The sequence below is a fragment of the Carlito syrichta genome, unplaced genomic scaffold (assembly GCF_000164805.1).
Source record: "Carlito syrichta isolate Samal-C Ts95f unplaced genomic scaffold, Tarsius_syrichta-2.0.1 Scaffold315355, whole genome shotgun sequence".
NCBI lineage: Eukaryota > Metazoa > Chordata > Mammalia > Primates > Tarsiidae > Carlito > Carlito syrichta.
In genome coordinates, this window is record NW_007259451.1 from 498,420 (window position 1) to 512,056 (window position 13,637).

At 41.5% G+C, this 13,637-nt stretch overlaps 1 protein-coding gene across 1 annotated transcript in view; it reads right to left on the minus strand.

The window, feature by feature from the left end:
• TMOD3 (tropomodulin 3) overlaps nucleotides 1-13,637 on the minus strand; it is an 82,159-nt gene that overhangs the window by 18,644 nt on the left and 49,878 nt on the right. Inside the window, exons 4-5 of the mRNA XM_008072586.1 lie at nucleotides 2,165-2,287; nucleotides 839-928 (exon numbers count right to left, since the gene is read on the minus strand). Of these exons, the coding sequence (XP_008070777.1) occupies nucleotides 839-928; nucleotides 2,165-2,287 (213 nt within the window). The remainder of the gene's footprint in view (nucleotides 1-838; nucleotides 929-2,164; nucleotides 2,288-13,637) is intronic.

Here is a 13,637-nt window from a genome sequence, read left to right on the forward strand (position 1 = left end):
AACTCAAAAAAAAAAAAAAAAAAAAAAGACCTAACTTAAATCTGATCAAGATGCTAGAACTAACGTTTATACAAAAACATGCAGTAGAAAAACATATCAGATGACACCATGAGGTTGAAATCAAATCGATGTAGAAATGACAATCCAATTTTTTCAAGAAATAAATGTTCTAAAGAAGAGGGGAAAAGTATGATGAGGATAACTTAAGAAATTAAGGCATTTGCATACCACTGAAATCTAGAAGGGTATATACCAGACTGTTAACAGGGAGGCTAAGGGGGAGCAGAAGGCAGGATGGCTGTGAACAGACACTTTTACTTCTTATCATATACACTTGTATACTGTTTAAATGTGCAACAAAACCATATATTGCCTTGGTAATTTAAGAGTGAAATTATACATAATAGTTAAATGAATTTTTAAAAAAGCTTTGCATTAGGCTATTTCATATTTCACATCAGGCTGAAAAGTTTAGGGGCTGAATTGTTTTGTGTTTTTCTCTTGAATCTGATTTTATAATGTGATTTATTTGCTGGCACTGTTATGGATTTGTTGTTAATAAAAACCAGGTTTGACTAGCTTTTATATTCTTTATTGTAAGTATTATTTAGTGAGGTGAGAGTAGCATATATTACATTTGCTGGCATATCAAGCACAAATATCTAATATTCTATTTTCAATGACTTTTTCTGTTAATGCTATTAAACTGGAATTTCAGGTTTCAAATATATATATAGAACATTTAGTATGTAAATACTTAAGTTGATACCTGGAGAAAACAAAGCATATATAGTAAAGGATTGAAAAAAAATCCTTCCAAAGCATTATAAGTACTTACTTGAAAAGTGTTCTTGGTCAACACCATTACTACTTCCCACTGTATTACAGAACTGTGTATTTGTTATCAAGTTGTGCATCCCAAGTATAGCTATAAATATAGAAAAAGAAAATTAGATTTTACTTCCATTTGTTTTAAACATAATTAACGTACCTATTGTCATCAATGACCTTGTTATTTCTCCCCACACTTCTGATTTCATTACACTAGCTGGAGCTAGTATAATGGAGCCAGCCTAACCCTAAACATAAAACCCAGTGCTTAGCTCCATCTAGTGGCTAAGAGAGAAAACTGAAATGATCTATTTTTGCTGTTCATCTGTATCACAAGGTTTCTAGGAACATAATGTGATAAAAAGTAGATTTTCAACTCAAATCTTCACATTCGTTAATCTCGTATCATTCATTTTTATCTGCATCCTAACTAAGAGTAGAAAACCAAAAGTATTAGGCTCTCAAATTTAAGAATAAAGTAACATCCCTCAAAAATGACATTTAGGAGGAAAAACAAATTTGGTTTTAGTTTGTGATGCCCTTTTTCACAAATAAGGCAGAAACTACGGTATGCCCCTGGCTCATTCCACTCTGATGAATGTACCATGTACAGGTCCAGCAGCCCTCAGTCCCTCAAGGAATAAGCCACCTGCTCTGGCTATAGCACCACACTTGACTCATCCCTTTCCACGGTCCTTCCCAAAGAACCATCAGTGCTACTTTTAAACATGTTTGCTCTTGGGGCTATTTGGTATTAAGATCTCCCCTATGCATCATATTCGTCCATCTAGGAAAGTGAGCTGTGTGGGGTAAGTTTGGGGAAGATACTGGTCTAGATAAGAAATTGGCAATGATGAAAATAACACAGAGGTTTGGAGTGTTGCATACACACTTCAGAAAAGTTGAGAAAGTGGTATGTACAGCTCAGTAACTGGTTCATCTGTTTCCCAGTACTCATCTCTGAGTCTTCTGATAAAATGTGGCAGCAGGTGACCCAAAAGACTCTTAAGTGCTCAGGTGGGACAGCTTTTAGCTGAGTACCAGTTGATAAAAAACCTTTAGAAAGATTGTGGAATAGGGTGACATGGAAAAAGAAGTCAAATAATGAAATACATTTTATTAATATAAAAACTCTGCCACTGAGAGTATTTTAAAACATAAAATCCTTTATGTCAGATTTATTGAGTAAAAAAGAAAGCCAAATATGTGGTTTACTAATTCAATAGCACTTTGCTAGGTAAAGCAAGCGTTTGTATAGTACATACGGGTGCGTGCTGGTATTCCCCTCCACGCCCCCATACTCATTCACAAATTAATTTGTTTTTGGTGATACCTGCAAGGTCACACAATTCTGTATCAGAAGCACTTGTCAAAGCTTCTTCTAATTCTGGATCAAGCGATACCTTTTCTTCTGTAAAAGTCTGTACAGGTTTCTGTTTGGGGATGAAAATTTTCCCTGTAAAATAAAGCATTTTGTTAATTCCACTACTACTGCTACTATTTTACCCTTCTAACAAATATAAGTAAAAGTATGTATAAGGCCAGGTATTGTAACTCCTGCCTGTTAATTCCAGCATTCTCTTTGAGAGACCAGAGCAGGAGGATAGCATGAGTTCAGGAGTTCAAGATCAGCCTAGGCAATATAATGAGAACTCATCTCTATGAAGAAAAAAAAAATTAGCCAGGAATGGTGGCACATGCCTATAGTCCCAGCTACTGGGGAGACTGAGGTGGAAGACCACCTGAGCCCAGAAGGTCAAGGCTGAGATGAGCTGTGATCAAGCTATTGCACTCCAGCCTGGGCAACAGAGTGAGACTTTGACTAAAATTAAAAAAAAAAAAAACCCATAAAAGTATACATAATTGAAATCAAAATAAAAGTTGAAATTAGCATCTATAGTAATTTTGCTTCACCTTGTATATGAATGTATAAGTTTCCAAGGCAATAGGTTGGCTGTAGAAGGTGGAACAAAAAGATCAACTGAGAATTTTTTCATCCGTGGAAATAAAAATAGGCTCTTTTTGAATCAATCAATAAATGAACAAAAAGCCTATAAAACATTAAAGAGATTTAAAAAACAGAATCTAATTTCTTATTCTTTTTTTTTTTTGAGGTGGAGTCTCACTCTGTCACCCAGGCTGGAGTGCAGTGGCACACTCACAGTCACCCCAGCGTTGACCTGCTGAGCTCCGGTGATCCTTCCACCTCAGGCATCCAAGTTGCTGGAACTACAGGCACGTGCTACCACGCCCAGCTAATTTTTGATTTATTGTAGAGACGCGGTCTCGCCAAGTTGCCCAGGCTGGCAGGCTGGTCTCAAACCCATGGGCTCAGACAATCCACTCGCCTTGGCCTCCCAAAGTGCTGGGATTACAGGCTGAGCTACCAAACCTGGCCTAATTTCTTATCCTTTTTTTTTTTTGAGTTGGAGTCTCACTCTGTCACCCAGACTGGAGTGCAGTGGCCGCTCCCGGCCACCGCAGCCTCGACCTGCTGGGCTCCGGCGATCCTTCCGCCTCAGCCTTCCGAGTAGCTGGAATTACAGGTATGCGCTACCACGCCTGGCTGATTTTTTGATTTATTGTAGAGATGAGGTCTCGCTGCCCAGGCGGGTCTCGAACCTGCAGGCTCAGGCAATCCACTCACCTCAGCCTCCCAAAGGCGCGGGATTACAAACTGAGCCACCAAGCCCGGCTAATTTCTTATTCTTAAAGCAACAAGCTTATATAGTCATTTGGGGCAGAGGCAGTTATGATTCCAGAAAGTCAAGTTCTAATTTTAAAGAAATTTCTATGTCCTGAATAGTATTCTGAAGCTTTTGATCAAGGTTTCCCTGAATCTTGATGAACACTAACAAGGCTGCCTGCTAAGAAACTACTCTAGAGACCCAAAGTCTCTGTTAAAATCATGTTTATATCATATGTTCAATCCAAGATTGAAACTATGAAGGGAAAAGAAAATGACAGCACCTGCAGCACTAGCTGAACAAACAAGATGAACTCACACAAGGTGGGAACTGTGTTACCAATGTTGCTCTAAGTTTCTCTCCCAAGACAAGTGAAAATTCTAACTCAAATTGTTTGGCAAAGCCTGTGTATAGATTTAAAGAAGTGTCAATTGCTTTCTCTTCTGTCAAGACACTATGAGGAAAATATGTGAGACTACGTGGACTTCTGAATCTATGAAGTACTCTATCAAAGGAAATGTTGTGGGCTTATATAATTAATGCAGCAGGTGCTGTGTACTTCTTGTTCAAGGCAAGTACAGATTTGACCAACACTGGTGAAGCTAAACTCACCTAAAGGATCTTTATTTCTGATATTATATTTCCATTTGGTTCTTTTAAAAAATTATTTCCATGTCTCTGCTGAAATTTCCCATTTCTTCACACATGCTGTGTACCTTTTCCACCATATTCTTTGGCATTTTTATCATAATTATGTTAAATCTCTGACTGATAACACCTAATATCTGGGTCACCTCTGGATCCTCTATTGACTGTTTATACTCCTGACTATGGTCACATTCTTACTTTCATGTGTCTTCAGATTTTTTTTTTTTTTTTTGAGTTGGAGTCTCACTCTGCTGCCCAGGCTGGAGTGCGGTGGCATGCTCATGGCCAATGCAGCCTCGACCTGCTAGGCTCAGGTGATCCTTCCATCTTATCCTCCTCAGGAACTACAGGCACATGCCACCATGCCCAGCTAATTTTTTGATTTATTGTAGAGATGAGGTCTTGTCAAGTTGCCCAGGCTGGTCTCAAACCTGTGGATTCAGGCAGTCCTCTCACCTTAGCCTCCCAAAGTGCTGGAATTATAAGGCATGAGCCACCACGCCCAGCATGTCTTCAGATTTTTGACTGTGTGCTGAGCATTTTGTATAAAAGTAGAGCAGAGATGGAAGAATATATTTATTTTCACAAAGGAGCACGATCCTTTGGTCAGGGTTGAATCAATATGCTTTACAGTTAATCTGGATTTGAGCCTTGTTACAACTTTAGTTTGACTGGATCCTTCACTGGCTTCAAACATTTTGAGAACTGGATCAGGAGTTTCCCTTCTCGGCAAGGTCTGGGATTAGAACCCCGGTGAGAGACTGGAGATGTGCTGAGCTGCCCACTTTTCTGAACTGTGAGAGATTTCTTCCTGATGTATAGTCCTGGCTGTCAACTTTCTGAGTAATTGAGGAGCTCTCTTTGGTTTCCAGCCTCAGCCCCTGCTTTCTGTATCTTGAGGATCTTTCAGCCTGGCCTGTCTGTTTTCCCTTCTGTAAAAGCAGGGATGGCCTGGAAAGAATTTCTCCCAGCTCTGCTGCCCTCCTTCCACATCCCCCAGCTAAAAGCCCATGCCTTGAAGATTTTCTCTTGGCTCTGCTTCATTGCCAGTGTTCTTGGAGTACTATCCTAGCACTAAATGAAGACTCATAGAAAAGGGTTGGGAGTTTTTACAGTCTTACTCTGTCTCTAGTGCTGTACTGTCCAATATGGTAACTGCCAGTCATATGTGACTATTTAAATTTAAATTAATTAAAATATTCAGCTCCTTTCTTCATGCTAGCCACATTTCAAGTATTACCTGGCTAGTAGCTGCCATACTGGTTAGCACAGTTATTGAATATTTCCATTATCGCAGAATATTTCTAGTAGATAGCACTGGTGTAGGACTTCTCTGAATTCTATCATGCCAGCTCATAAACAGTCATTAAAGATTTGTTAAAAGTTAGGCTGATTACTTGTAGTTTCCTCCTTCCTACATTTCAGTCAGGGATAAGAGCAAAAGTGGATCATCTTTTATGAAGAGCTTGTCACTTTCTGGAGTCATTTAAGTCTGCATCCTCACACTGATAGGGTTAGAGAAACTATGATTATGCAGCTTTATTTTGTTTGTTTTGGTTGTCATGATGAATACAATTCTCATGCAACTTGCACATCTAAATCAAAGGTCTTTCTAGTCAGGTATTTTCTTATTTAAAAAGTGGCAATTGGTCAATCCACAAATGTATGTCCATAGGTAAGGATGTTTTTAGCTGCATATAACAGAATATTCCATTACAATTAGGTTTAAACCGGTGTTCCTCAAACTTTAATGTGCATCTTAATCACCTGGGGATCTTATTAAATTGCAGATGTTTGACATAGTAGGTCTGAAGTGGGATCTGAGAGATTCTGCATTTCTAACTAAACTCCCATGTGATGATGATTCACAGACTGCTCTTAAAGCAACAAAGGTTTAAACAATAAAAATTGTTATTATCTCACTTAAGAAGTCCACAGGAAGGTGGTTCAGGGATAGACTCTGCAATTCAGTGTTGACATCAAGGATCCAGGCTTTTTTTTGAGTTGGAGTCTCACTCGGTTGCCCAGACTGGAGTGCAGTGGCCGCTCCTGGCCACCGCAGCCTCACCTGCTGGGCTCCGGCGATCCTTCCGCCTCAACCTTCCAAGTAGCTGGAATTACAGGCATGCGCTACCACGCCCGGCTGGTTTTTTGATTTATTGTAGAGATGAGGTCTCACTGCCCAGGCGGGTCTCGAACCCACGGGCTCAGGCAATCCACTCACCTCAGCCTCCCAAAGGCGTGGGGTTACAGGCTGAGCCACCGAGCCTGGCTGCAGGCTTTTTTGTTTGTTCTTTTTGGCCATTCTCAGCATGAAGGCGTTTGCTCTCAGGGCTTCACAGTCTCATGACAACCTTTGTAGCACCAAGAATCAAGTCCCCACACAGAAAGTTCACGACAGGAAGGAAGGGTACAGTAAGTTCATGACAGGAAGGAAGGGTACTTTATCAATTGCCAACTTTTTTTTTTAAGGCTAGTCAAGTGAAACAGTGGGAGTGAAGAAAGCACAAAGAAATCTGTAACTAGCTGTTATCACTTTGTTGTAAATACCACTGCACTTGGACCAGCCCCAATTTTACAGAAACTTGCCCTGCAGATTTCTCCTTTGGTCTCACCAGCACTGGGAGACATATGTCCATTCCCTACTTGCAAGGATGGCTAGGAAAGTAAGTGTATGTGAATGGTTGCTGAATAGGCAAGTATAAATGCTTGTCTCAAACTGAAACCAAATGGAGTACCTCTATAGTCCTTCAATTCCCTATTTCACTATAGCTACAGTTACACGTTCTACACATGTGTCTGCCTTCTGCCACCTTTTCTTTCTTTCTTTCTTTCTTTTTTTTTTTAACAGAAGTCTCACTCTGTTGCCCAGGCTGGAGTGTAGTGGCATGTTCATGGCCACCACAGCCTTGACCTGCTGGGCTCAGGGGATTCTTCCACCTTAGCCTTCAAAGTAGCTAGAACTACAGGTGTATGCTACCATACCTGGCTAATTCTCAAATATACTGTAGAGACAAGGTCTCACCAAGTTGCCCAGGCTGCTCTTGAACCCCTGAGCTCAGGCAATCCTCTCACTTCGGCCTCCCAAAGTGCTGGGATTACAGGCTTGAGCCACCGTACCCAGCCAGTCTGCCAGCTTTTCAAGGGCATGGTCTATGTTCTGTTCACCCTTGCCTAGAACACAATAGCCAATCCAATTTAGTAAAAAAATTAATTTGGTTAAGTGCATGAGTTCAAAGTTACACAGCAGAGTTAACACTAAAACACAAATTCCCAAACTTTTAAGCCAGTACGTCAGTGCATCTTCTGGGAAACTGGTGGCTTACAAACTATTTTTTTAGCAGTAGGCTTCTCCCTTCAAACAAATGTCTATATGGTGGTATGCATAACTGATTTTCTTAGTACCAAGTTTTGGAGTTTGGGTGATTAGATAACCTTTTATTATTGGATCACAGATAAAGGGAAGTCCAAATCACTATGTTCTGACAATTTCACAGTACTTTTCACAGTAGTTGACATTACTATTGAAGTGCATACAGTTTAGAGGGCAAGGCTTTAATTGTCATTTCGGGATAATCACATTTTCCTGGGCTCAATCTCATCTGCCTTTTCTGTGGCGATTAGATGCACACTGGCTTCACTGTGGGAGCTTTAAAAAATTCTGATGTTTGAGTCCCACCACAGAGATTTTGGTTTAATTGGTCTTGTGTGCCACAGGGGGTATGTGAATTTTTAAAAGCTCTCTAGGGATTCTAACGCCAAGGTCAAGAAAAACTGGATCATGGCATTCACTGACTAACAAAACTACACAAGCTACTTACCACCAAAAAACGATCAGTATGTGAAGTAATGCATATTTCAAATTCGATTTAACCATTCTGCAATATGTACATATATTAAAACAACATGTTATATACTACAAATATACAGTTTGTACTTGTCAATTAAAAAATACTACCCAAGGTATAAAATAGCTGCCTATGTCTTATTTAAGGGACCAATGGAATCTAAAACATTATAAAAATCTAAGACGTTTATTTTTAAAATCCTCATCCATATTCCTTAGGAGGCATTATTCATATCTAATTTCTCCCCAGACATGAACTTTGCTAATGCTTACAAATACAAAATGAATTTCATCAGGAAAAAACAAGCAAAATAAAACAAAACTCCCCAAGGCCTATAAAAATTTTTCTGCCATATAGAATTTTACTCTATTTTACACAGCTCTGACATAGCTTGGTACCTCTCCTGGAACTCCTCTTTGTGATAATTTCTCTGTATGTAGAAATTTTTGCTATAGAGGTATTTAGCCTGTTACACACACATAGAGAGAGAGAAAGAGTCAAAGTCTCACTCTGTCACCTAGGCTGGAGTGCAGTGGTACGATCACAGCTCACCACAGCCTTGACCTTCTGTGTTCAGGTCATCTTTCTGCCTTAGCCTCATCAGTAGCTGGGAATAAAGGCATGTGCCAACATACCTGGCTAATTTTTTCATTTTTTTGTAGAGATGAGGTCTTGCTGTGCTGCCTAGGCTGGTATCGAGTCTTGGCATCCCAAAGTGCTGGGATTATAGGTGTGAACCACCATGCCTGGCTAATATTTTGTTTTTAACAACACAAAAAATAATTCATATTTTCTTCATGGCTGGCTTAATACTAACACACTGTAAGAAATTATCTTTAAATGTGTATACAAAAAAATTTAGGGACATTGCCTTGCTAGAGTCTGGCGTGACCATGTGCTCTTTGAGCCATGGCTGTCGCCATGCTTCCTGGCTTTGGTCCCCCTTCCCCACCTTGGGGAGGTGAATCTTCTCTTTTCCTTCTCTTTCTCTCTCTGATTTATTTCTAAATAAACTTTTTTTCCTTAACCTTTTTGTGTGTCGCAATTCTTTGCAATTTACTCGGATCTCTGGGTTGCCGGTGCACACCTCTGGCTTGCCAGCCCCGGCAGTGCTGCGCGCCTCCCTGCGTCTCTGGACCCTCACCCGGTCCATACCCTAACATTTTTGGAGGTTCCACCGAGACATCCAAGATGTCTCTCTCTCTCTCTGTGTCTTTCATATTTCCTAACTGGTGACCCTCTGTGGACTGTGTTGGAACCTGGTGGCAATTGAAGGTTCTGGCTGAGGCTACACTTCAGCGTGCTGAAAGGCTACAGGGAAAGACATCAGACCGCTGTGGCCCGACTGGGTGAGGGACTAAGGTTAACTCTTTGCTTCCTTCTAGCCAAGATTTCTGAGTTTCCCCGTGGTCCGAGCTGGATCTCAGAGGACAACTGACGGTCTCTGCCTAGGGCTACTCCCTAGGGAGGCAAGAAGGTCCCCGAAGGAAAGTTTGAACCACCAGCGCCCGTAAGGTTGGGAGACAGAGTGCTTGATTTCTTTACTCTTTTCCTCTCTGGCTTGGCGAAGTAACTCCACGAAGGACCTTGAAACTCCAACAGCTACGGTACGCCTTTCTGCGCCTTTGATGAGTCATCCCCCCCTTTATTTTCATCCACACACACATATTTGCGTGCTCTTGGACCACCCTTTGTTCGGATGACTTTCTGAGTCTCTCGGGTTTTTGGTTCCGTCTTGGAAGACTCCTAGCAAGCAAGGGTCGGGGACCTAGTTGCTCAAAGTCCTGGTACCAGGCCTTCCAAGACATGGTGAAGCATGCATCCGGCAAGCTCCAGTGGGCACAGAGACGGAGGACACGCTCTCCCTGCTGACTCACATCCTCTGCGCTGATTCCTTTGAATCTGTTGGGGATGCCCGACAGGGGAACTGGATGGATGGAATAAGGCCCAGAAAACATCCATAATACCAAGAGCCCATTCCAACAGTACCCCTGTTTCCTTTTGCGCACTCTTGACCATCTGTTTGGATGACTTTATGGGTCTTCTGTAAGGTCCAGAAACATCCATGATACCAAGAGCCCATCCCGACTGCCCTTTTACTACAATACTGCTTTGCAGCTCCAGCACCGGCTCTAGCCCACCTTGCCCCAGCTGACATTTTCATCTGGTGTACAAGTACGGGGAAATTCTGAGGAATAACAAAACCTGGCCAAAAAGTAGCTCCCTAGCTCCTGACACCCTTTTGCAGCTTGACTTGTACTTAAAGAAAAACGACAAATACCTTAAAATCCCATATATTCAGGCCTTTTATGAGTTAGCTCGCCACCCAGTTGTCTGTTCATCTTGCCGTATTTCTGTGTTGGCTCCCCAGACCCTATTGCCCATAGGCTCACCAGTATTACAACTCCAATTCCTGCTTTCCAACTATCAACTCAAAGTCTAACTCAGCTGGTTTAACTTATCTAGTCTCTCTTATAGTCTGTTTTTGCTATTCCACTCTCTGCCCTCCACCTTTATCTGCGAAGGAAGGGCTGGCGTCTACGGCCGTGGCACCTAACCCTGGCCTTCAGTCTTTCTCTTTTACCTTCGGAGAAGGGGCCAGTGCCAAAGGCCATGGCACCTGACCCCAGCCTCCAGTCTTTCTCTTTTGTCTTTGGAGGAGGGGCTGGCATCTCCAGCGGGACGCCTAATTCTGGCCTCCAGCCTTTATCTTTTGTCTTTGGAGTGGGCAGTGCCAAAGGCCATGGTGCCTGACCCCAACTTCCAGCCTTCTCACCCCCTTCCCCTCACTGCTTGATAACCCCCTGGTGGCAGCCCTACCAGCTGCAACAAGTCACCACCCCCACGTGTACTTGGAAAACCCATTCAAGTTTCCACATGGCTTAATAGGTCTCTTCTCAAGGGGGTGGCTGGGACAAAAGGATGTTAAAAAATTCTTCTTTGTTGTTTTCTTATGATAAATTTCTCTCAAGTTATATCTAAACTGGGACTATAGCAACCTTCTTCCCAGACGAAAGTAAAGGAATCATATAAATGAATCCTGTTAGCTAACTACAAAAAAGGTGCTAATAAACAGGCTAACTAGGACAAAGTAAAAGAGGTTTTTCAAAGACCAGATGAAAATCCAGCAATGTTTCTAAGTCGCCTCTCTGAGATACTGCAGCAGTTTACTAATATTGATTTAAACTCTGTGGAGGGACAAACTCTTTTGGCTATGTATTTTATCTCCCAGTCAACACCAAACATTAGGCATAAACTCCAAAAAATTAGAAAAGGGCCCACAAACTCCTCAACTATAACTATTGGACACGGTCTTTAAAGTCTTTAACAACCGGGAGGAGGAAAGAATGCAGGACTGCAAACATAAATGGGAAGCGTTTCAGCTTTTATCTGCAGCTTTAGCAAAAAGAGCCACCTGATAATCTTCCACTCCAGACGGTCAATTGCAGAAGGGGTACACAGCCCCTTCCCAGGTTTGTTTCCGATGCTGTCAAAATGGGCATATGGCCAAAGACTGTCAAGCCCCGCCAATGGCAAAACCCTGTCCCAAATGCAAACAGCATGGACATTGGGCTCATGATTGCCTCATTCGCCCAGACGGAGGAGAGCACATGGCCCAGAGGCTTGCTGCAAATAAGGGACACCAGGCATCTCGCATGATCTTGGAAGGGGATCTCTTGGGCTTGCTCCAGTTGGATTGATTCGCCCCTGGCTTGGTAGCCCCAATGTCTTTGGAACAAACTATTAAACCAACCAAACCTAGGGTGGAAATATCAGTAGCTGGCAGAGTTATATCATTCGTTATTGGTACGGGGGCTACATGCTCAGCTCTACTTGAATTTCCTGGTCCACACCTTCCTTTACCCCTTTCGGTTGTGGGGGTGCAGGGCATTATATCCAGGCCCCCTCACTACGCCATTACTTCCATGTGTTTTGGGAGATAAAATATTTTAACACTCCTTCCTTGTTATGCCAACGTGTCCAGCTCCATTATTGGAAAGGAACATTATGACCAAAATTGGAACTCATATTATTCTTTATCCTGAGCCATCACCACTGTGCTTTTTGGGTGCCTTTTGTTTAGCTTTGGATTCCCCTGATAGTTCTACATTGAATCCTATCTAAGCCCTTCCACTGCATATAAATTTATTGCTTTGGTTAGAGCCCTGAGGTTAGGAAAAATGTAAAAAAGGTTGTTGGTATGAGGTATGTTTTTGGTAAAAAAGGATAAAGAAAAGAGAAATAATTTTGTATAGGAAAGAATCAAGCATGTCGAAAAATGGTATAAGTATGTCGAACATGGTTGGTGAAAGTTAGTGAAAAAAAGTGAAATTCTGTAAACACTCGAGGCTACAAAAAAGGTTCTATAAATTTACCATTAATATCAAGTACACTAATGCTAGGCCAACCTGCTACTCGAAGGCCAGAACATGAGCTTCTTAATTAACAATCTCCAAAATAATTTTCTTCTTTAAACAACAGAGGGGGGAAGAAAGAGACAAAATTCAATTAGCCCTCCCCCACTGTCTTTGTTACAAAAGAGCGAGGTTTTTTCTTTTCAAAATCTTTGGACTATCATTTTGGCTAAACAAGTAACTTTTACAATAATTACTGTGATTTTGTGTTATAACATGTTTTTTAAAACTTTGGTACTTAAACTCTTCAAGTTCTTGATTCAGCCTCTCTAGGGTGAGATAAGAAGCAAGCTCCAGGAACCACACCGACCCCACCCCCTTCTGAATTGCCTGAAGGCCAGGTAAATTAATTTCACGAACAGCACCGCCAAATTGCTAACGAACTTTAAAATCTCCTTCCAGGCACAAGGATTACTCTCCAACATAGGGTGAGTGGCAGAATAACCTGGGCTTCACCTTCTAGCATATCAATTGTTGTAAAAGTACATCAGACCTATTACAAAAACAAAGGACACTGTTTTCTCTTGCCAGTGTTTACCTGTTTTGAATTCTCCATTTAAGCTACAACCTAACTACATTTCTCTAATGTTTTCAATTTTTCTTTCTTCAGACTTTGTCAAAGTGGCTATATTTCCTTGTTAAAGTACAACTATAGATAATTTGCAATGGAATATTTCAACTTATGTTAATGAATACATACAATTTACAGAACTTTCACTTTTCCAACATCGTTTTTTTGGGGGGGATAGTAACTTTTTTCATCGTTTGCTTAATAATTTTTGCCTATGCTCTCGCTTGATGTTTTATTAGATCCAAATAGCATTTGCCTAAGGTCCTGCCATTTCCTGTTCATGCCCTTGGAAATAAATACGTAGAGACATCGCTACGCCCCCATCTCAGCAGGAAGTAGATACAGAATGATCTTCGCCCCATTTCCCAGGATCATAAGAATATTTCCAAGAGCAGGAGTGGGGAATGAAAGGTACCTATAGACACCTAGAAGAAACTTAGCTTATTCTTGGTCTTTTTGCCTCAGTGTAGCAGTTAGCAAGCATTCAGACATTCTATTGCAGGACTAACAGCAGCCTATCCCATCCCTCCTAGGCAAATCTCCTTCAGATTCAAGATCAGGACAGGCCTGGCTAGGTGGCTCAGCCTGTAATCCCGCACCTTTGGGAGGCTGAGGTGAGTGGATTGCCTGAGCCCAT